The sequence below is a fragment of the Lepidochelys olivacea genome (assembly GCF_965140295.1).
Source record: "Lepidochelys olivacea isolate rLepOli2 genome assembly, chromosome: 18".
NCBI classification, from domain to species: Eukaryota; Metazoa; Chordata; order Testudines; family Cheloniidae; genus Lepidochelys; species Lepidochelys olivacea.
In genome coordinates this window covers 7,952,962-7,976,717 of record NC_140428.1, presented here as the reverse complement: position 1 = coordinate 7,976,717, position 23,756 = coordinate 7,952,962, and the positions used below count along the sequence as shown (strand labels likewise).

At 57.0% G+C, this 23,756-nt stretch overlaps 1 protein-coding gene across 6 annotated transcripts in view; it reads left to right on the top strand.

The window, feature by feature from the left end:
- Positions 1 to 23,756, top strand: part of RAP1GAP (RAP1 GTPase activating protein) — a 185,149-nt gene that overhangs the window by 146,309 nt on the left and 15,084 nt on the right. For 5 of the 6 annotated variants that reach the window (XM_084651478.1, XM_084651477.1, XM_084651474.1 and 2 more), the window contains 3 exons: positions 3,460 to 3,537; positions 6,230 to 6,339; positions 7,036 to 7,149. In XM_084651478.1, the coding sequence (XP_084507604.1) occupies positions 3,460 to 3,537; positions 6,230 to 6,339; positions 7,036 to 7,149 (302 nt within the window). The remainder of the gene's footprint in view (positions 1 to 3,459; positions 3,538 to 6,229; positions 6,340 to 7,035; positions 7,150 to 23,756) is intronic. The other variant, XM_084651475.1, reaches the window with a different exon arrangement.

The following is a 23,756-nucleotide window of genomic DNA, read 5'->3' as shown; positions in this document are numbered from 1 at the left end:
CCCCGCTCTGAGCCCCGCCTGTCTGACCCCCTCCTGCCCCGAGCCCCACCCCCGCTCTGAGCCCCGCCTGTCTGACCCCCTCCTGCCCCGAGCCCCACCCCTGCTCTGAGCCCCGCCTGTCTGACCCCCTCCTGCCCCGAGCCCCACCCCCGCTCTGAGCCCCGCCTGTCTGACCCCCTCCTGCCCCGAGCCCCACCCCCGCTCTGAGCCCCGCCTGTCTGACCCCCTCCTGCCCCGAGCCCCACCCCCGCTCTGAGCCCCGCCTGTCTGACCCCCTCCTGCCCCGAGCCCCACCCCCGCTCTGAGCCCCGCCTGTCTGACCCCCTCCTGCCCCGAGCCCCACCCCCGCTCTGAGCCCCGCCTGTCTGACCCCCTCCTGCCCGAGCCCCACCCCCGCTCTGAGCCCCGCCTGTCTGACCCCCTCCTGCCCCGAGCCCCACCCCCGCTCTGAGCCCCGCCTGTGTGACCCCATCCTGCCCCGAGCCCCACCCCCGCTCTGAGCCCCGCCTGTCTGACCCCCTCCTGCCCCGAGCCCCACCCCCGCTCTGAGCCCCGCCTGTCTGACCCCCTCCTGCCCCGAGCCCCACCCCCGCTCTGAGCCCCGCCTGTCTGACCCCCTCCTGCCCCGAGCCCCACCCCCGCTCTGAGCCCCGCCTGTCTGACCCCCTCCTGCCCGAGCCCCACCCCCGCTCTGAGCCCCGCCTGTCTGACCCCCTCCTGCCCCGAGCCCCACCCCCGCTCTGAGCCCCGCCTGTGTGACCCCATCCTGCCCCGAGCCCCACCCCCGCTCTGAGCCCCGCCTGTCTGACCCCCTCCTGCCCCGAGCCCCACCCCCGCTCTGAGCCCCACCCCCTGCTCCAAGCCCTGTGCATCTGACCCCGCCTCTACTCTGGACCCACCTCTTGCTGTGAGCCCTGACCACACCCCCTGTTCAGAGCCCTGCCCCCAACCTGACCCCACTCCCTGCTCTGTGCTCCATCCCAGCTCCACCTGACCCACCCCATCCCTCCTCCCCGCATCTCTCTCCCCCTCCTCCCTGTGGGCCCCCCTGCTCACTTCACTGCCATGGACCTCCCATTTCCTCTCCTTGTGCCTGGCTTTAATTCTGCCTCAGCCCTGCTGCCCCTGCCTTCCCTACCCCACTCCTCCCTATTCAGTGCTGGGCCCCCCAGCCTGCCCCCAGACCCTTCAGCCTCCTGCAGGGCAGCATCAGGCAGCACAGAGCCCGGACTCGCTGAGGATGGGAAAACGTGTGTGGGCCCTGGGGTCCTTCTCTGGGCACATGAGTGACTGTCACAGTGAAACCCCCCATTCCTCTGTCCCAGCCCCCACCCAGTCCCCTCTGACCCCCCGTCTCCCACCTGTTCCCTTCTGTGCCCCCACAGCCATACAACCACACCTGTCCTTTCCCCCTTCCCTTCGATGCAGCCAGAGCTCCAGCATCACAGAGGGGGGCCTTGTCCAGCCCTCTCTCATTGCAGGAGGGGCACTGGGGGATGGTTCCCATGCAGAGCTCGTGGGGGCAGTGGGATCCTGCCTCGCAGCATTCCCAGGGCGGTGCCAGGAGGATCTTTGATCATTGCATTACTGCCTAGCTGGTGGCTGGCCAACAGAGACCTGGAGGCAGGAAGCAGGTCCAAGAGAGGGGCAGCCCTGACCTCTTCCAACAGGCCAAGGCTATGTGTAACCCAGGACTGCCTTGGCAACCCACCGAGAGCCCAGGGGCTGCACTTCATTTGCGTAGAAATGTAGCTGCCATTTAAATCAAAGGAGCAGGCTGCGAATTCCTGTGTGTGCTGGAGGTAGGGTGGGGCTGGGAGGCCTTGGTGGGAGGTCTCCTTGGACTCTGACGGTGGTAGGGACCAGGACCAGCCCTTTATTTCCATGGAAACATTGCTGTTTGCAGCAGTGTCTTCATGGAGTGGGTGCGGGGAAGGGGTGGGCCCATATGGGTCCCATGGCTCTGCCATCCCTGCAGCGGCACTGCCCTGCCCCAGTGAAACCAGTGGAAGCTCTGCCACGTGCTTCGCTGGGAGTCAGGACTCCTAGGTTCCTTGCCCAGCTCTGTCACTGACTGGCTCTGTGACGTGGGGTGAGTCATAGCCTTGCTCTGTGCCTCAGTTTCCCCATCTGTTCCAGGGAGAGAGTGGGGGCTGTGAGGCATATTAATTGATGCCTGCAAAGTGCATGGAGATCCCGGAGGGAAGGGGCTAGGAAGGGCAAAGCACCGGTGGCAATCCCCTCTGGGAGCAGGAAGAGGAAGCACTAGCTTCAAGATGTGGGTGAGTTCACCCAGTCCTCAGAACCAGCCCGCTGCCAAGCTCTTAGGTGCTGGCGTCATCGTGTGGCCATGCCGCTGAACTGCACTCCAGCTCAGTTTACAATCCAGCACCCAGCTTCCTACCCTCCTGTGTGGCTACCCCCTTGTCCAGTGGTGGCCCTGGCTCAGATCGGTGAGGGCAGCAGCCAGACAACGTCTGAAGGATGCAAGGGACGTGCCAGCTACTGGGCGCGCTGGGCAAAAGAGGGCTTGTTTGCATTAAACGTGCATGTGCCTCCGAAGGAGGATCTAGGCCTCAGAGTTTGGCGGGGAAGGAGACTGGGCCGCCCTCAGGGTGGATAATTTGCCTGCTGGTGTTACTGCTCTGGAACGCCGGGCTCCATGGCTGTGCTGAGCGTGGCAATGGCCAGTCCCCCAGCACGGGCTCCTGCTCCTACATAGTGTGACCAGATGGCAAATGTGAAAAATCGGGACGGGAGTGGGGGGTAATCAGTGCCTATATAAGAAAAAGCACCAAATATCAGGACTGTCCCTATAAAATCAGGACATCTGGTCACCCTATTCCTACGGGAAGCCATGGACAGCAGGAGCTGAGCCCCCTGGTGCCCAGGGATCGTTGGCTGGGCCTCAGGGAAGGAGAGGTGCCAGCAGTCTGGGGTTCTATCCCTGGCTCAGACACTGACTTGTGGTGTAGTCTTAGGCAAACCATGGCCTCCTCTGTGCCTTTGTTTCCCCAATTGTGAGAGATTGACCTGCCCGGGGTGGTCCAAGGAGGAATTTGCTTTTGTCTGCAAAAGTTGCCTTGAGCTAGCCCCCTTTCTGCTGTGTCCCGCAGCTCTGCCCCCTTTCCCAGCTGCTCCCCACCCACCCTCCTCTCTCCCCACTGTGCAAGTCCCACAGCTCGCCCCAGACCTTCCCATGAGAGCTGCCAACTCCAAATCCACCATCCAGCGCCAGTAGCTGCTCAGTGGGGATCCCCACCACACGTACAGTGTCTCCCCGCATAGCCCTCCAGGACACCCACATGCGCATCCAGCGACGGGCAGCTACGGGGTGCTGTTAACGAGCCCTTTGTTATGATGGTCAAGCCATTTTTTTTGCATGACTCTCTTCTCTTTTTCTCCCCCCTCTTTTCTCCCCCCACCCTGCTCTGCTTCTCTCCTCTGTCTGCTTACCAGTCATTGCTTGTCCCTGGAAAAGCGCCAAGTAGGTGCGGACGTCGAGGCAGCGCCATAGGGATAGGAACCATAGAAGAGGTTGATGTCTCTCTCTCTCTCTCCCTCCCTCCCCTCCCTGCACCCCTCTCCTTTCTGGAGCCAGCCCTGTACATGCGATGGGGTAGCTGGGCCGTGGTGGGGACATTGGCTGGCTGGGCCTGGTTGCCATCCCAGCATGAAGGGCATCCCAGCTGGGCAGTTCGGGGCATCGGGTAGGGAGAGAGGCGTGTCAGCCTCCATGGCACCTGCTGCCTTCACCCCTGCCTGGGTATTGGCACCCCAAAGACCCTTGGTCATGCCGCCTTCCACGCCTTGCAGTGTCCAGCCCTTGCAGCTGCCTCCCTTCCTCACAGCTCAGGGCCTTTCCTCTCCTCAGGCCTGGCAAAGTGGAGCAATTCCCCCTCCAGCCCTCTGCCCGGGCCTGGCCTCACTGCAGAGTGAACTTGTGTTCTCACCAGCCTTGCCCCCTGTCCCGGAGTCCCCAGGCGATGCTCTGGAACTATTCCCTACAAAGCCAGTCAGGACTCTGGGGGAGCCTCCTCTCTGGGAGCAGCCTGTCTGCAGGGCAAGAAGCTTCCACAGCTTCCACCTTCCTGGGTCTGACCTTAGAGCATTCAGCCTCCTCTGCCCCACCGTGCACTTCCCACAGTGAGTCCACACAGGCAGGGCTCCTGGGGAAGCCAGAGGGCCCTGCACCCCAACTCCTCACTCAGCCGTGACTCTCAGCCAGCCAGTAAAATGGAAGGTTTATTAGATGACAGGAACATGGTCTAAAACAGAGCTTGTAGGTGCAGAGAACAGGACCCCTCAGCCAGGTCCATCATGGGGGTAGGGAGCCCAGAGCCCAGACCCCAGGTCTGGGTCTCCCTCCCTTTTCCCAACCAGCTCCAAACTGAAACTCTCCAGCCCCTCCCCTGGCCTTTGTCCCTTTCCCAGGCCAGGAGGCCACCTGATCTCTTTGTTCTCCAACACCTTCAGTTGGCCCCTTTGCAGGGGAGGGCCCAGGCCATCAGTCGCCAGGAGACAGGGTGTCGGCCATTCTCTGGGCAGACACCATCACACTGGCCCTCTAGGGCTCTGTAACAATCACACCCCCTTATCCCGCCACCCCTAGATACTTAAGAAATGCGTAGGGGAAACTGAGGCATCCATCCAGTATTCAGAGAAAACATTAAGAACTTTCCCACTCCGTCACACTCCTCCCTCTCCCTCCATACACGCCGTGCCGTGGCTGACCCGGTGGGTACAGACTACAACTTGAGTGAGCATCACTCATCAGCTGCTACCGCAAGTGCTCGCAGTGAGGATGCAGCTAGCGGTCAGTGGTGCCAGTCTGCCAGAGCTTCCTACCATGCCCGCTGTGCCTGGAAGGACAGACACGTTTTCCTGCTATCCACGGGGAAGGTGTTCACAGAGCGGCCCAGCCCAGCCCCCTGCAATGCGACAAGCCCCCGGCTCAGCCAGCGCGGCCATGGCGGGGAGAGTTATGCTGCAGTGAAGCCGAGCTCACTGGAGCTGAGCTGACTCCAGAGGAGTCTCTTGGCATAGATCGCTTGGGCTAACCCCAGTGCAGGCAGCCTTCTGCCCACTGAGAAGCCAGCAGGAGGCGGGTGCCCTCACTGCCCGCAGCCCAGCCCTGCTTGTTCCTATGTGGCTCCACACCTTCCCTTCACCTTGGCCGGGGGCGTGTCAATGTTAATTCATTGACAGGACTGGGTCCCCAGCTGGGCTAGCCCCTCTGCTCATTGCACTCTGATCTGCATAACTGGGGTCAATCCAGACTGGCCCCTGGCCTGACCCCCACTGCTCCCCGCCCTGCCCCCAGCCAGTGTCGCTGGGTTCCAAGGAGAGATCCAGCTATGGACACAGCCGCTGTGCATGGCCCTGCCTGAGCTGGCAGGCAGTGCAAGCCAGTGGTTAGAGCAAGGAGCATGGGAGTGCAGACTCCTGTGTTCCTCTCCTGTCTGTCACATCCTCTCACTGTACCTCAGTTTCCCCACCTGTACAAGAGGGGTGACGGTACCTTCCTCACAGGGCTTCATTCCAGTCCGTGCAGTGCTTGGAGATCCTCAGGTGAAAGGTGCCAGAGGTGGGCACAGGGCTTTGCAAAGGGCTGTGACTGCTTCAAGCTGTGCTGGAGTGCCCCACAGGCATGGGTCACCTCTCCCCATGTCAGGAAGCCCGGCTGAGAGGCCACGCTGTCTGCGAGGTGCTGCCCCTCCAGCCCCTCTGGCATGGTGCAGGCCCCCCAGCAGTGCCCCCCAAGTGCTGAGCATTCTCCAGTTGACAGACGCTCACTCCCCAACAGCATCAGGCCCCCAGACCCCATCAGCCCGGCCCAGCCCCGGTCTCTGCCCCATGGCTAGCAGCTGGCACCATGTGATGGGGCAGAGTCATCGCCGAATTCCTCCTCTCCACCCAGCCCCTGGCGCTCTGATGGGGCTCCAGCTGGAGGAGGCCCTGAGCCCGATGCCCAGCGTTGGTGGCCCACAGGGCTCCCGAGTGGTAGATGTGTGTGAGCAGTAACCGTGGGACCTGGCTAAGCAGGGGACTCTGGTGCCCTGGCGAATGCTGTTGGGGGAGCAGCCCTCGGGATGGGGGCGCCTGCCCTTTGCTGGGTTGGCTCCAGCTCCAGTTTGGTTTTGCCCTTGGTCCAAGTCCAACCCACCCCAGCTTGGGCCCCTGTGGGCTTCCCAGGACTGTCTGGCTGATGGGATCAAACCTTTTCCAGTCGCTGATTGTTCCTGGGAAGAGCCCAACCCGGAAGAAATCAGGGCCCTTCAGCCCCAGGCGGAGCAGCGCCATCGGCATCGAGAACATCCAGGAGGTGCAGGAGAAAAGGTGGGTGAAGCCATGCCAGGGGAGGAGCAGGGGCGCCAAGACCTGCAAGAGGGAGGACCAGCTCCATTCACCCCCACCCCCAGGCAGAGACAGCTGGGTCCTTCCTGCCTGCCCTGCCCCAGCCCCGTGGTGCTGCCCCCGTGCCAATGGGAGGCAGCCGGCTGGGTGACAGGGCACAGCGGGGGCAGGGAAGCAGAGCCCCAAGCGGTGATGGGGAGGAGGAGGGAGGGGCTGCCCCAGCGAGCACAGAGAGCCTCCACTGTGGCACCTCGCTGTGCGGCTCCGTCTCTCCAAGGCTGCTCCCAGCAGACACGCCTGGCCCCTGGCCAGACTGCCAGGGGCAGGACGGGCTGGGCATGTGCTCTCCCCTGAGGGCAGCTGCCTGGAATTCACCTGGAATTCAGCCTGGATTAGACCCCGAGGGGAGTGGGGATGCCACCAAGCAGCGGGAGCTCCCGCACTGCCAGGCCCAGGCCAGCCTGGCCACACCGGGGGTTTGTGCTGCATCGCGGCTGGCACTGAGCCCAGGGGAGACCAGGCGTGAGGACAGGGACACCAGTCACCAATCCAGCCCTGCCGTGCTATGGGCTGGAAGATCTTGGTGCCCCCTGGGAGGGCAGCTGGAGATGAGAGCTGCCCAGCAGCTAGCATGGCTCTCCTGCCCTGGTCCAAGTATGTCCCCGGTGCCTCTCACAGGGAGAGCACAGCAGGCCCCCAGAAGACACCTGACAGCGGCCACATGTCCCAGGAGCCCAAGTCGGAGAACTCGTCCAACCAGAGCTCTCCAGAGATGCCCACCATGAAGAACAGGTCAGTTCCTCCTTAGCCCAGGGCTGGGATTCCCAGGGAGCCTAATGGGCTGTGTTCAGAGAGCAATATACACGTGGGCAATATTTAGGGGGGTGGAGCATTTCCCACACAGAGGCGTTGGGCCAGGGGGCAGAGGGTCCTTTCCATTTGATCTGCACTCATTTGCTCTGCTCTGAAAATGCCCATCAAAGGGTGGTCCGGACGCAGCCCCACTGCAGGGCTCTGGGCACCCATGAGCGGGACACAGAAAAGAGACTTGTCCAGGGGCAGCCAATGAGGGGTCTGACTGCCCTGTCTCTCCAAGGGTGGGTGAGGGAGAGGGTGGGACATGTTGGAGGGTGCTGGGTGTCACTGCCCTGTGTCTCGGGGGCCGGGTTAATGGGGTGCTGGGTCTGTCTGCCTTGTGTCTTCGGGGGAGGCACAGGGGGGTGCTGGGTCTCACTGCCCTGTGTCTCGGGGTGCGGGGACACAGGGAGGGTGCTGGGTCTGACTGCCCTGTCTCTTGGAGGGATACGGGGGGGTGCTGGGTCTCACTGCCCTGTGTCTCGGGGTGCGGGGACACAGGGAGGGTGCTGGGTCTGACTGCCCTGTCTCTTGGAGGGATACGGGGGGGTGCTGGGTCTCACAGCCCAGTGTATCTGGGGGCCATAGGGGCGTGCTGCGTCTCGGGGGGGGGTACATGTGGGTTGCTGGATCAGACTGTCCTGTGTCTTGCAGGGGTACGGGGGAGTACTGGGTGTCACTGCTATATCTCAGGGGGATGCAGGGGAGTGCTGGGTCTCACTGCCCTATGTCTTGGGGTGGGGGTGTAGGGGGTTGCTTGGTCTAACAGCCCAGTGTAGGGGGTGTCTTGGTGAGTGGGTTAGGGGGGTACTGGGTCTCAGTGCCCTGTGTCTGGGGGGTACCGGGGGGTGCTGGGTCTCACTGCCATATCTCGGAGGGATGCAGAGGGGGTGTTTGGTCTGACTGCCCTGTGTGTTGGGGGGCCCTAGGAGGGTACTGGGTCTCGGGGGGTTGCACAGGAGTTGCTGGGTTGGACTGCCCTGAGTCTCAGAGGGGTGCCTGGTCTCACTGCCTTGTGTACTGGGATGGTGCGGGGGGGCGGGGGGTACTTGGTCTCCCTGCCCTGTGTCTCAGAGGGTACGGGGGGGGGTGGTTGGTCTCACTGCCCTGTGTCCCATGGGGATACGGAGGGTGCTGGGTCTGACTGCCCTGTGTCTTCGGGGTACAGAGCGGGTGCTGGGTCTCACTGCCCTGCGTCTCATGGGAGTACAGGGAGGATGCTGGGTCTCACTGCCCTGTGTCTTGTGGGGTAAAGGAGGGGTTCTGGGTCTCACAGCCTAGTGTCTTGGGGGGGGGGTAGGGGGTGTCTTCAGGGGTGGCTAAGGGGGGTTCTGGGTTCCAGTGCCCTCTGTCTGGGAGGTACCGGGGGGTGCTGTGTCTCACTGCCATATCTCGGTGGGGTGCTGGGTCTGACTGCCCTGTGTGTCGGGGGGCCATAGAGGGGTGCTGGGTCTTGGGGTGATGCACGGGAGTTGCCGGGTCTGACTTCCCTGTGTCTCGGAGGGGTGCTGGGTGTCATTGCCCTGGGTCTCGGTGGGATGCAGGGGTCGTGCTGGGTCTCACAGCCCAGTGTATCTGGGGTACATAGGGGAGTGCTGAATCTCGGGGGGGTGCATGTGGTTTGCTGGATCATAGAATCATAGAATCATAGAATATCAGGGTTAGAAGGGACCTCAGGAGGTTCTAGTCCAACCCCCTGCTCAAAGCAGGACCAATCCCCAACTAAATCATCCCAGCCAGGGCTTTGTCAAGCCTGACCTTAAAAACTTCTAAGGAAGGAGATTCCACCACCTCCCTAGGTAACGCATTCCAGTGTTTCACCACCCTCCTAGTGAAAAAGTTTTTCCTAATATCCAACCTAAACCTCCCCCACTGCAACTTGAGACCATTACTCCTCGTTCTGTCATCAGCTACCACTGAGAACAGTCTAGAGCCATCCTCTTTAGAACCCCCTTTCAGGCAGTTGAAAGCAGCTATCAAATCCCCCCTCATTCTTCTCTTCCGCAGACTAAACAATCCCAGCTCCCTCAGCCTCTCCTCATAAGTCATGTGTTCCAGACTCCTAATCATTGCATCCGATGAAGTGAGCTGTAGCTCACGAAAGCTCATGCTCAAATAAATTGGTTAGTCACTAAGGTGCCACAAGTCCTCCTTTTCTTTTTGCTAATACAGACTAACACGGCTGCTACTCTGAAACTAATCATTTTTGTTGCCCTCCGCTGAACGCTTTCCAATTTTTCCACATCCTTCTTGTAGTGTGGGGCCCAAAACTGGACACAGTACTCCAGATGAGGCCTCACCAATGTCGAATAGAGGGGAACGATCACGTCCCTCGATCTGCTGGCAATGCCCCTACATATACATCCCAAAATGCCATTGGCCTTTTTGGCAACAAGGGCACACTGCTGACTCATATCCAGCTTCTCGTCCACTGTCACCCCTAGGTCCTTTTCTGCAGAACTGCGGCCTAGCCATTCGGTCCCTAGTCTGTAGCCGTGCATGGGATTCTTCCGTCCGAAGTGCAGGACTCTGCACTTGTCCTTGTTGAACCTCATCAGATTTCTTTTGGCCCAATCCTCTAATTTGTCTAGGTCCCTCTGTATCCTATCCCTACCCTCCAGCATATCTACCTCTCCTCCCAGTTTAGGGTCATCTGCAAACTTGCTGAGGGTGCAATCCACACCATCCTCCAGATCATTAATGAAGATATTGAACAAAACTGGCCTGAGGACCAACCCTTGGGGCACTCCGCTTGATACTGGCTGCCAACTAGACATGGAGCCATTGATCACTACCCGTTGAGCCCAACAATCTAGCCAACTTTCTACCACCTTATAGTCCATTCATCCAGCCCATACTTCTTTAACTTGCTGGCAAGAATACTGTGGGAGACCGTATCAAAAGTTTTGCTAAAGTCAAGGAATAACACGTCCACCGCTTTCCCCTCATCCACAGAGCCAGTTATCTCGTCATAGAGGCAGTTAGATTAGTCAGGCATGACTTGCCCTTGGGAAATCCATGCTGACTGTTCCTGATCACTTTCCTTTCCTCTGAGTGCTTCAGAATTGATTCCTTGAGGACCTGCTCTATGATTTTTCCAGGGACTGAGGTGAGGCTGACTGGCCTGCAGTTCCCAGGATCCTCCTTCTTCCCTTTTTTAAAGATGGGGACTACATTAGCCTTTTTCCAGTCATCCGGGACCTTCCCTGATCGCCAAGAGTTTTCAAAGATAATGGCCAATGGCTCTGCAATCACATCCGCCAACTCCATTAGCACTCTCGGATGCAGCGCATCCGGCCCCATGGACTTGTGTTCATCCAGCTTTTCTAAATAGTCCCGAACCACTTCTTTCTCCACAGAGGACTGGTCACCTCCTCCCCATGCTGTGCTGCCCAGTGCAGCAGTCTGGGAGCTGACCTTGTTCGTGAAGACAGAGGCAAAAAAAGCATTGAGTACATTAGCTTTTTCCACATCCTCCTGCACTAGGTTGCCTCCCTCATTCAGTCAGGGGCCCACACTTTCCTTGGCTTTCTTCTTGTTGCCAACATACCTGAAGAAACCCTTCTTGTTACTCTTAACATCTCTTGCTAGCTGCAACTCCAGGTGTGATTTGGCCTTCCTGATTTCACTCCTGCATGCCCGAGCAATATTTTTATACTCTTCCCTGGTCATTTGTCCAGTCTTCCACTTCTTGTAAGCTTCTTTTTTGTGTTGAGATCAGCAAGGATTTCACTGTTAAGCCAAGCTGGTTGCCTGCCATATTTACAATTCTTTCTACACTTCGGGATGGTTTGTTCTTGTAACCTCAATAAGGATTCTTTAAAATAGAGCCAGCTCTCCTGCACTCCTTTCCCCCTCATGTTATTCTCCCGGGGATCCTGCCCATCAGTTCCCTGAGGGAGTCACAGTCTGCTTTTCTGAAGTCCAGGGTCCGTATTCTGCTGCTCTCCTTTCTTCCCTGTGTCAGGATCCTGAACTCGACCTTCTCATGGTCACTGCCTCCCAGGTTCCCATCCCATCCCATCTCACTGCCCTGTGTCTCGGAGGGGTGCTGGGTGTCATTGCCCTGGGTCTCGGTGGGATGCAGGGGTCGTGCTGGGTCTCACAGCCCAGTGTATCTGGGGTACATAGGGGAGTGCTGAATCTCGGGGGGGTGCATGTGGTTTGCTGGATCATAGAATCATAGAATCATAGAATATCAGGGTTGGAAGGGACCTCAGGAGGTTCTAGTCCAACCCCCTGCTCAAAGCAGGACCAATCCCCAACTAAATCATCCCAGCCAGGGCTTTGTCAAGCCTGACCTTAAAAACTTCTAAGGAAGGAGATTCCACCACCTCCCTAGGTAACGCATTCCAGTGTTTCACCACCCTCCTAGTGAAAAAGTTTTTCCTAATATCCAACCTAAACCTCCCCCACTGCAACTTGAGACCATTACTCCTCGTTCTGTCATCAGCTACCACTGAGAACAGTCTAGAGCCATCCTCTTTAGAACCCCCTTTCAGGCAGTTGAAAGCAGCTATCAAATCCCCCCTCATTCTTCTCTTCCGCAGACTAAACAATCCCAGCTCCCTCAGCCTCTCCTCATAAGTCATGTGTTCCAGACTCCTAATCATTGCATCCGATGAAGTGAGCTGTAGCTCACGAAAGCTCATGCTCAAATAAATTGGTTAGTCACTAAGGTGCCACAAGTCCTCCTTTTCTTTTTGCTAATACAGACTAACACGGCTGCTACTCTGAAACTAATCATTTTTGTTGCCCTCCGCTGAACGCTTTCCAATTTTTCCACATCCTTCTTGTAGTGTGGGGCCCAAAACTGGACACAGTACTCCAGATGAGGCCTCACCAATGTCGAATAGAGGGGAACGATCACGTCCCTCGATCTGCTGGCAATGCCCCTACATATACATCCCAAAATGCCATTGGCCTTTTTGGCAACAAGGGCACACTGCTGACTCATATCCAGCTTCTCGTCCACTGTCACCCCTAGGTCCTTTTCTGCAGAACTGCGGCCTAGCCATTCGGTCCCTAGTCTGTAGCCGTGCATGGGATTCTTCCGTCCGAAGTGCAGGACTCTGCACTTGTCCTTGTTGAACCTCATCAGATTTCTTTTGGCCCAATCCTCTAATTTGTCTAGGTCCCTCTGTATCCTATCCCTACCCTCCAGCATATCTACCTCTCCTCCCAGTTTAGGGTCATCTGCAAACTTGCTGAGGGTGCAATCCACACCATCCTCCAGATCATTAATGAAGATATTGAACAAAACTGGCCTGAGGACCAACCCTTGGGGCACTCCGCTTGATACTGGCTGCCAACTAGACATGGAGCCATTGATCACTACCCGTTGAGCCCAACAATCTAGCCAACTTTCTACCACCTTATAGTCCATTCATCCAGCCCATACTTCTTTAACTTGCTGGCAAGAATACTGTGGGAGACCGTATCAAAAGTTTTGCTAAAGTCAAGGAATAACACGTCCACCGCTTTCCCCTCATCCACAGAGCCAGTTATCTCGTCATAGAGGCAGTTAGATTAGTCAGGCATGACTTGCCCTTGGGAAATCCATGCTGACTGTTCCTGATCACTTTCCTTTCCTCTGAGTGCTTCAGAATTGATTCCTTGAGGACCTGCTCTATGATTTTTCCAGGGACTGAGGTGAGGCTGACTGGCCTGCAGTTCCCAGGATCCTCCTTCTTCCCTTTTTTAAAGATGGGGACTACATTAGCCTTTTTCCAGTCATCCGGGACCTTCCCTGATCGCCAAGAGTTTTCAAAGATAATGGCCAATGGCTCTGCAATCACATCCGCCAACTCCATTAGCACTCTCGGATGCAGCGCATCCGGCCCCATGGACTTGTGTTCATCCAGCTTTTCTAAATAGTCCCGAACCACTTCTTTCTCCACAGAGGACTGGTCACCTCCTCCCCATGCTGTGCTGCCCAGTGCAGCAGTCTGGGAGCTGACCTTGTTCGTGAAGACAGAGGCAAAAAAAGCATTGAGTACATTAGCTTTTTCCACATCCTCCTGCACTAGGTTGCCTCCCTCATTCAGTCAGGGGCCCACACTTTCCTTGGCTTTCTTCTTGTTGCCAACATACCTGAAGAAACCCTTCTTGTTACTCTTAACATCTCTTGCTAGCTGCAACTCCAGGTGTGATTTGGCCTTCCTGATTTCACTCCTGCATGCCCGAGCAATATTTTTATACTCTTCCCTGGTCATTTGTCCAGTCTTCCACTTCTTGTAAGCTTCTTTTTTGTGTTGAGATCAGCAAGGATTTCACTGTTAAGCCAAGCTGGTTGCCTGCCATATTTACAATTCTTTCTACACTTCGGGATGGTTTGTTCTTGTAACCTCAATAAGGATTCTTTAAAATAGAGCCAGCTCTCCTGCACTCCTTTCCCCCTCATGTTATTCTCCCGGGGATCCTGCCCATCAGTTCCCTGAGGGAGTCACAGTCTGCTTTTCTGAAGTCCAGGGTCCGTATTCTGCTGCTCTCCTTTCTTCCCTGTGTCAGGATCCTGAACTCGACCTTCTCATGGTCACTGCCTCCCAGGTTCCCATCCCATCCCATCTCACTGCCCTGTGTCTCGGAGGGGTGCTGGGGAGCGGTTCTGGGTCTCACTGCCCTATGTCTTGAGGGAAGGCGCAGGGGGTTGCTGGGTCTCACTGCTCATTGTCTCGGGGGCGTGGAGTTTAGGGAGGTGCTGGGTCTGACTGTCCTCTGTCTTGGAGGGGTACAGAGCGGGTGCTTGGTCTCACTGCCCTGTGTCTTGGAGGGGTACAGGAGAGGTGCTGGGTTTGACTGCCCTGTGTTTCGAAGGGGTATATGGTGGGTGTTGGGTCTCACTGCCCCGTGTCTCGGGGAGGAGGGCTTTAGGGAGGTGCTGGGTCTGACTGCCTTGTGTCTTGGAGGGGTACAGAACGGGTGTTGGGTCTCACTGCCCTGTGTCTTGGGAGCAGGTACGGCTGGTGCTGGGTCTTACTGCCCTGTGTCTTTGAGGTTTACAGAGCGGATGCTGGGTCTCACTGCCCCATGTCTCGCGGGGGCGGGGCGGGCACAGGGCGGGTGCTGGGTCTGATTATCCTGTGTCTTCGAGGGGTGCAGAGCAGGTGCTGGGTCTCACTGCCCTGCGTCTTTGGGGGGATCAAGGGGGTGCAGGGTCTGACTGCCCTGTGTCTCGCGGGGAGGGTACAGGGCGGGTGCTGCGTCTCACTGCCCTGTGTCTCGGAGAGGTACGGGGGGTGCTGGTCCACACTACTCTGTGTCTTGGAGGGGGAGTTTAGGGGGGTGTTGCATGTGACTGCCCTGTGTCTCGTGGGGGGGGGTACAGGGGAGATGCTGGGTCTCACTGTCCTGTGTCTTGGAGCTGGAGTTTACGGGTGCTAGGTCTGACTGCCCTGTGTCTCGGAGGGAGGGTAGTGGGGGGTGCTGGGTCTGCTGCCCCATGTCTCAGGGGGGTATGGCGGGTGCTGGGTCTCACTGCCCTGTTTCTCGGGGAGGTAGGGGGTGTGTGGTTCTCACTGCTCTGTGTCTTGGAGGGGAGTTTAGGGGGGTGCTTCATTGACTGCCCTGTGTCTCGGGGGGTGGGGTACAGGGGAGGTTCTGGATCTTACTGCCCTGTGTCTCTGGGGGGTATACGGGGGTGCTGGGTCTCACTGCCCTGTGTCTCGGGTAGGGGTACAGGAGGGTGTTGTGTCTCACTGTCCTCTATCTCTGGGGGGCATACGGGGATGCTGGGTCTCACTGCCTCATTTCTCGGGGTTGGGAGGTGCAGGGCAGGTGCTTGGTCTCACTGCCCTGTGTCTTGGAAGGGTACAGGAGAGGTTCTGGGTTTCACTGCCCCGTGTTTTGAGGGGGTACATGATGGGTGTTGGGTCTCACTGCCCTGTGTCTTGGGGTGGGGGTGTAAGGGGTTCTCAGCCTAACAGCCCAGTGTAGGGGTGTCATGGAGTGTGGGGGAGTCTGAGGCCTGCACCCCTCTTCCTGGAATTCACTGTGACTCTCAGCCAGCCAGTAAAACAGAAGGTTTATTGAACAATAGGAACACAGTCTGAAACAGAGCTTGTGGGTACAACCAGGACCCCTCAGTCAAGTCCTTCTGGGGGGCAGGGAGCTTAGACCCCAGCCCTGGGGCTCCCTGCGTTCCACCCCCCAGCACCAAACTGAAACTAAACCCCCCCAGCAGGCTCCCTCCTGCAGCCTCTGTTCACATTTCTGGGCAGAGGTGTCACCTCCCCCTCCCCGTCCTGGCTCAGGGGACAGGCTCTCAGGTCTCCCATCCCCAGGGCACATTCCCAGGTCAACACTCCCCCCTCCCTGCTGCGTCACAAGGGGTATCTTGGTGAGTGGGTTAGGAGGTTCTGGGTCTCATTGCCCTGTGTCTGGGGAAGTACCAGGGGGTGCTGGGTCTCGCCCTGGACCCCTGGGCCCTCCACCCCCTGAAGGGGATGATGCCACCCTGTTCTCTAGACCAGAGTGACTCTCAGCCAGCATAAAACAGGAGGTTTATTGAGTGTTGAACACAGCCCAGGAAACTCTCAGGACCCTCAGGCCTGGCCTCCCTCAGCACAGCACATCCAAATCTCCCTGCATCCAGGGGGGCTCTGCCTGCCCCCTCTCTCCAGCCCAGAGACCCCCCTGCTGTCCAGCTGGGAATCTGATATTACCCCCCACCCCTCCTCTGTCCATTGTCTTCTCTCCAGGTAAACAGGAAACAGGGTCGCCTGGGCCTCCTCTCATCTGCCCTCTCGCCCCTCTGGCTGGAACCAGCAGGTCAGGTCCCCAGGGGTCCTCTCTTCACAGTCCTTGTTCTCCTGCTGGCCAGAACCGGCTGCGACTGAGCTGGGCCTCTGGGTCACCAGTCGCTGGGGTCTCCATGCTCCAGGCCATCAGCTGGGGTCCCCAGTTCCCTGGCTGGTCCTCTGTAACAACAAACTCCCTCTCCCATCCCCTTGTTAAACCAGTAACACCCAGGAACACTACGTCCCACCCCCTCTGCATGCAAACCCAGAAAGCCCCCCCATAGGAAACAAGGAACAACCAAGAAAACCCCCCATGTTGTTACAGGGGTATCTTGGTGAGTGGTTAGGGGTGTGCTGGGTCTCACTGCCATATCTCTGAGGGATGCAGGGGGGTGCTGGGTCTGACTGCCCTGTGTGTTGGGAGGCCATAGGTGGGTGCTGGGTCTCAGGGGGGTGCACGGGAGTTGCTGGGTCTGACTGCCCTGTGTCTCGGGGAGTGGGTTGGGGGTGCTGGGTCTGACTGCCCTGAGTCTTGGGGGGACACAGAGGGATGCTGGGTCTCACTGCCCTGTGTCTCAGGGTGGGGGTATAGAGGGGTGCTCAGTTTAACAGCCCAGTGTAGGGGGTATCTTGGTGAGTGGGTTACGGGGGTGCTGGGTCTCAGTGACCTGTGTCTGGGGAGGTACCGGTAGGTGCTGGGTTTCACTGCCATATCTCTGCGGGGTGCAGGGGGGGTGCTGGGTCTGACTGCCCTGGGTGTTGGGAGGCCATAGGTGGGTGCTGGGTCTCAGGGGGGTGCACGGGAGTGGCTGGGTGTGACTGCCCTGTGTCTCAGAGGCGTGCTGGGTCTCACTGCCCTGTGTCTCCCCTTGGGCACTATGGCGAGAAGTCTCAGTGGCAGAGGAGTCTGCGGCTTGACCCTGGGAGAGAGGTTATGACCTGGAGAAGGGCTGGCACACTAGGGGTTTGTCCTGGAAACCATGGGGAGCTGAGAGCACCCAGGCCTGCGAGTGGCCAGCGGGAAGATGTATAATGAGCGCCTGTGATGAAGTGGGACTCTTCTTAATGTTTCCTCTGAATAGTATGGGGGTGCCTCAGTTTCCCCTAGGCAGTTCTTAAGTATCTAGGTGGTGGGGTAAGGGTGTATGATCATTGCAGAGCCCTAGAGGGCCCGTGTGTGCAGGAGTCTGGACACAGAGAATGGCCGACACCCTGTTTCCTGGCAACTGATGGCCTGGGCCCTTCCCCCCTGCAAGGTGAGAGCTAAAGGGTTGGAGAACAAAGGAATCAGGTGACCACCTGGCCCGGGAAAGGAACAAAGCCCAGAGGAGGAGGGGCTGGAGGGAGTTTCAGTTTGGGGCTGGCTGGGACATGGAGTGAAGTGCAGACGTGGTTGTCTGGCTCACTGCCCCCCAAAATGGACCCAGCTGAGGGGGCCCGTTCTCTGCACCTGCAAGCTCTGTTTTAGACCATGTTCCTGTCGTCTAATAAACCTTCTGTTTTACTGGCTGGCTGAGAGTCACGTCTGACTGCGGAGTTGGGGTGCAGGACCCTCTGGCTTCCCCAGGAGCCCCGCCTGAGTGGACTCGCTGGGGGGAAGCGCACGGAGGGGCAGAGGATGCTGAATGCTCCGAGGTCAGACCCAGGAAGGTGGAAGCTGTGTGTCCTGCAGACAGGCTGCTCACAGAAAGGCGACTACCCCAGAGTCCTGACTGGCTTCATGGGGAGCAGTTCCAGAGCATCGCCCAGGGACTCCGTGACAGCGCCTTAAGAGCGACCTGGTGGAGCTGAGCAGGCAGAGGGGGCTGCGTATTGGGAGGCTCACCAAAGAACAGCTGATTGCCCAGCTGGAGGAGGAGGACCGCTTCAATGAACCGATCCCTGTCTCTGAGGGAAGCAGCCTGGCAGATGCAGGGCGGGCACCAGTGTCTGTCCCAGCTGCGGGTGGTCAGACGGCTGCCGAGGGCATCCCGGGACCCCTCCTATCTATGCCTAGGGGAAGGTCTGGGAGGAGCCCAGTGAATACCGAGGGCACCGTGACCCCTGCGGCCAGCTGGGGATCCTCCTGGCGGAGCTCCCCATCCCTGGAGCTGAGGTGGCTGGAATGGGAGAGGGAGATAAAACTGAAAGAGCTAGAGTTGAGGCAGCAGGAACTAAAGGAGGAATGGAAAGAACGAGAGAAGCAGAGACAGCGTGAGCTGGAGTTGGCCAGGCTGAGAAGCAACAAGACTCCAGCTGCGGTGAGTGATGGGGGACCCAGGAAGGCATGGAGATTTGATAAGTGTGTCCTGGCCCAGTATAAGGAAGGGGAGGATATAGGGTATGTCTACACTACGGAATAAGGTCGAATTTATAGAAATCGGTTTTTTAGAAATTGGTTTTATATATTCGACTGTGTGTCCCCCCACAGAAAATGATCTAAGCGCATTAAGTGCATTAACTCGGCGGAGTGCTTCCACAGTACCGAGGCAAGAGTCAACTTCCGGAGCGTTGCACTGTGGGTAGCTATCCCACAGTTCCCGCAGTCTCCGCTGCCCATTGGAATTCTGGGTTGAGATCCCAATGCCTGATGGGGCTAAAACATTGTCGCGGGTGGTTCTGGGTACATATCGTCAGGCCCCCGTTCCCTCCCTCCCTCCGTGAAAGCAAGGGCAGACAATCGTTTCGCGCCTTTTTTCCTGAATTACCTGTGCAGACGCCATACCACGGCAAGCATGGAGCCCGCTCAGGTAACCGTCACCGTATGTCTCCTGGGTGCTGGCAGACGCGGTACGGCATCGCTACACAGTAGCAGCAACCCATTGCCTTCTGGCAGCAGATGGTGCAGTACGACTGGTAGCCGTCATCGTCGTGTCCGAGGTGCTCCTGGCCACGTCGGCTGGGAGCGACTGGGCAGACATGGGCGCAGGGACTAAATTTGGAGTGACTTGACCAGGTCATTCTCTTTAGTCCTGCAGTCAGTCCTACTGAACCATCTTATGGTGAGCGGGCAGGCGATACGGATTGCTAGCAGTCGTACTGTACCATCTTCTGCCGAGCAGCCATGAGATGAGGATGACTAGCAGTCGTATTGTACCATCTTCTGCCGGGCAGGCAAGAGATGAGGATGGCTAGCAGTCGTACTGTACCATCTTCTGCCGAGCAGCCATGAGATGTGGATGGCATGCAGTCCTTCTACACCATCTGCTGCCAGCCAAAGATGTAAAAGATAGATGGAGTGGGTCAAAACAAGAAATAGACCAGATTTGTTTTGTACTCATTTGCTTCGCCCCCTCCCCTGTCTAGGGGACTCATTCCTCTAGGTCACACTGTAGTCACTCATAGAGAAGGTGCAGCGAGGTAAATCTAGCCATGTATCAATCAGAGGCCAGGCTAACCTCCTTGTTCCAATAAGAACGATAACTTAGGTGCACCATTTCTTATTGGAACCCTCCGTGAAGTCCTGCCTGAAATACTCCTTGATGTAAAGACACCCCCTTTGTTGATTTTAGCTCCCTGAAGCCAACCCTGTAAGCCGTGTCGTCAGTCGCCCCTCCCTCCGTCAGAGCAACGGCCGACAATCGTTCCGCGCCTTTTTTTCTGTGCGGACGCCATACCAAGGCAAGCATGGAGGCTGCTCAGCTCACTTTGGCAATTAGGAGCACATTAAACACCACACGCATTATCCAGCAGTATATGCAGCACCAGAACCTGGCAAAGCGATACCGGGCGAGGAGGCGACGTCAGCGCGGTCCCGTGAGTGATCAGGACATGGACACAGATTTCTCTGAAAGCATGGGCCCTGCCAATGCATGCATCATGGTGCTAATGGGGCAGGTTCATGCTGTGGAACGCCGATTCTGGGCTCGGGAAACAAGCACAGACTGGTGGGACCGCATAGTGTTGCAGGTCTGGGACGATTCCCAGTGGCTGCGAAACTTTCGCATGCGTAAGGGCACTTTCATGGAACTTTGTGACTTGCTTTCCCCTGCCCTGAAGCGCATGAATACCAGGATGAGAGCAGCCCTCACAGTTGAGAAGCGAGTGGCGATAGCCCTGTGGAAGCTTGCAACGCCAGACAGCTACCGGTCAGTTGGGAATCAATTTGGAGTGGGCAAATCTACTGTGGGGGCTGCTGTGATGCAAGTAGCCCACGCAATCAAAGATCTGCTGATATCAAGGGTAGTGACCCTGGGAAATGTGCAGGTCATAGTGGATGGCTTTGCTGCAATGGGATTCCCTAACTGTGGTGGGGCCATAGACGGAACCCATATCCCTATCTTGGCACCGGAGCACCAAGCCGCCGAGTACATAAACCGCAAGGGGTACTTTTCAATAGTGCTGCAAGCTCTGGTGGATCACAAGGGACGTTTCACCAACATCAACGTGGGATGGCCGGGAAAGGTACATGATGCTCGCATCTTCAGGAACTCTGGTCTGTTTCAAAAGCTGCAGGAAGGGACTTTATTCCCAGACCAGAAAATAACTGTTGGGGATGTTGAAATGCCTATATGTATCCTTGGGGACCCAGCCTACCCCTTAATGCCATGGCTCATGAAGCCGTACACAGGCAGCCTGGACGGTAGTCAGGAGCTGTTCAACTACAGGCTGAGCAAGGGCAGAATGGTGGTAGAATGTGCATTTGGACGTTTAAAGGCGCGCTGGCGCAGTTTACTGACTCGCTTAGACCTCAGCGAAACCAATATTCCCACTGTTATTACTTGTTGCTGTGTGCTCCACAATATCTGTGAGAGTAAGGGGGAGACGTTTATGGCGGGGTGGAGGTTGAGGCAAATCGCCTGGCTGCTGGTTACGCGCAGCCAGACACCAGGGCGGTTAGAAGAGCACAGGACGGCGCGGTACGCATCAGAGAAGCTTTGAAAACCAGTTTCATGACTGGCCAGGCTACGGTTTGTTTCTCCTTGATGAAACCCCCCACCCCTTGGTTCACTCTTCTTCCCTGTAAGCTAACCACACTCCCCTCCTCCCTTCGATCACTGCTTGCAGAGGAAATAAAGTCATTGTTGCTTCACATTCATGCATTCTTTATTCATTCATCACACAAATAGGGGGATGACTACCAAGGTAGCCCAGGAGGGGTGGTGGAGGAGGGAAGGAAAATGCCACACAGCACTTTAAAAGTTTACAACTTTAAAATTTATTGAATGCCAGCCTTCTTTTTGGTGGGCAATCCTCTGTGGCAGAGTGGCTGGTTGGCCGGTGGCCCCCCCACCGCGTTCTTGGGCGTCTGGGTGTGGAGGCTATGGAACTTGGGGAGGAGGACAGTTGGTTACACAGGGGCTGTAGTGGCAGTCTGTGCTCCAGCTGCCTTTGCTGCAGCTCAACCAAACACTGGAGCATACTGGTTTGGTCCTGCAGCAGCCTCAGCATTGAATCCTGCCTCCTCTCATCATGCTGCCGCCACATATGAGCTTCAGCCCTGTCTTCAGCCCGCCACTTACTCTCTTCAGCCCGCCACCTCTCCTCCCGGTCATTTTGTGCTTTCCTGCACTCTGACATTATTTGCCTCCACACATTCGTCTGTGCTCTGTCAGTGCGGGAGGACAGCATGAGCTCGGAGAACATTTCATCTCGAGTGCATTTTTTTTCTTTCTAATCTTCACTAGCCTCTGGGAAGGAGAACATCCTGTGATCATTGAAGCACATGCAGCTGGTGGGAAAAAAAAGGGACAGCGGTATTTAAAAAGATACATTTTATAAAACAGTGACTACACTCTTTCAGGGTAAACCTTGCTGTTAACATTACATACATAGCACATGTGCTTTCGTTACAAGGTCACATTTTGCCTCCCCCCACTGCGTGGCTACCCCCTCAACCCTCCCCCCGCCCCGTGGCTAACAGCGGGGAACATTTCTGTTTAGCCACAGGCAAACAGCCCAGCAGGAACGGGCTCCTCTGAGTGTCCCGTGAAGAAAAGCACTCTATTTCAACCAGGTGACCATGAATGATATCTCACTCTCCTGAGGATAACACAGAGAGATAAAGAACGGATGTTGTTTGAACACCAGCAAACATACACTGCAATGCTTTGTTGTACAGTGATTCCCGAGTACGTGTTACTGGCCTGGAGTGGTAAAGTGTCCTACCATGAAGGACGCAATAAGGCTGCCCTCCCCAGAAACCTTTTGCAAAGGCTTTGGGAGTACATCCAGGAGAGCCGCGAATGCCAGGGCAAAGTAATCCTTTCACATGCTTGCTTTTAAACCATGTATAGTATTTTAAAAGATACACTCACCAGAGGTCCCTTCTCCGCCTGCCGGGTCCAGGAAGCATCCTTGGGTGGGTTCAGGAGGTACTGGCTCCAGGTCCAGGGTGAGAAACAGTTCCTGGCTGTCGGGAAAACCGGTTTCTCCGCTTGCTTGCTGTGAGCTATCTACAACCTCATCATCATCATCATCATCTTCTTCGTCCCCAAAACCTGCTTCCGTGTTGCCTCCATCTCCATTGAAGGAGTCAAACAACACGGCTGGGGTAGTGGTGGCTGAACCCCCTAAAATGGCATGCAGCTCATCATAGAAGCGGCATGTTTGGGGCTCTGACCCGGAGCGGCCGTTCGCCTCTCTGGTTTTCTGGTAGGCTTGCCTCAGCTCCTTAAGTTTCACGCAGCACTGCTTCGGGTCCCTGTTATGGCATCTGTCCTTCATGCCCTGGGAGATTTTGACAAAGGTTTTCGCATTTCGAAAACTGGAACGGAGTTCTGATAGCACGGATTCCTCTCCCCATACAGCGATCAGATCCCGTACCTCCCGTTCGGTCCATGCTGGAGCTCTTTTGCGATTCTGGGACTCCATCATGGTCACCTCTGCTGATGAGCTCTGCATGGTCACCTGCAGCTTGCCACGCTGGTCAAACAGGAAATGAAATTCAAAAGTTCGCGGTTCTTTTCCTGTCTACCTGGCCAGTGCATCTGAGTTGAGAGTGCTGTCCAGAGCGGTCACAATGGAGCACTCTGGGATAGCTACCGGAGGCCAATACCGTCGAATTGTGTCCACAGTACCCCAAATTCGAGCCGGCAAGGCCAATTTAAGCGCTAATCCACTTGTCAGGGGTGGAGTAAGGAAATCGATTTTAAGAGCCCTTTAAGTCGAAATAAAGGCCTTCATCGTGTGGACGGGTGCAGGTTTATATTGATTTAACGCTGCTAAATTCGACCTAAAGTCCTAGTGTAGACCAGGGCATAGATGACTTCCTGAATGCCTTTGAGAACGCCTATGAGCTGCACAGGGTTGACCCTGCAGACAGGCTCCAGTTTCTCACCCCCTTTCTGGACCCCAAAGCCATAGGGCTGTACAGCCGAATGAAAGGGGCGGAGGTAGGGGACTACGAATTATTCAAAAAGGCTTTGCTATGCGAGTTTGGGCTGACCCCCGAGATGTACCGGAAAAGGTTCCGGAGTCAGTGTAAAACCCCTGAGGTCACATATCTAGAACTCCAGATGCAGGGATACGCCCACAAGAGGGCAGATGGGGCCCAAACTAAGGAGGACCTGCTTGACCTAATGGTACTGGAGCAACTGTATGAACAGTGCCCATCTGACCTGAGGCTATGGTTGGAGGACAAAAAGCCCCAGGACCCGCAACGCGCAGGGCAACTGGCCAATGAGTTTGTGAACTGCTGGTCAAAGGGTGGCAGGGAGAAGTCCCAAAGGACAGGCCTGCCATGATGCAGAGAGAGTCACCCTGGGACGTCCCAAAGGGGGAACATGGAGAACCCCCTCCAAAGGGGAACGCCTGGCATCAGGACCAACCAACCGGCTCGAGGGGACCAATGGGACATGCATTGCTATTACTGTGGCCAGAGAGGCC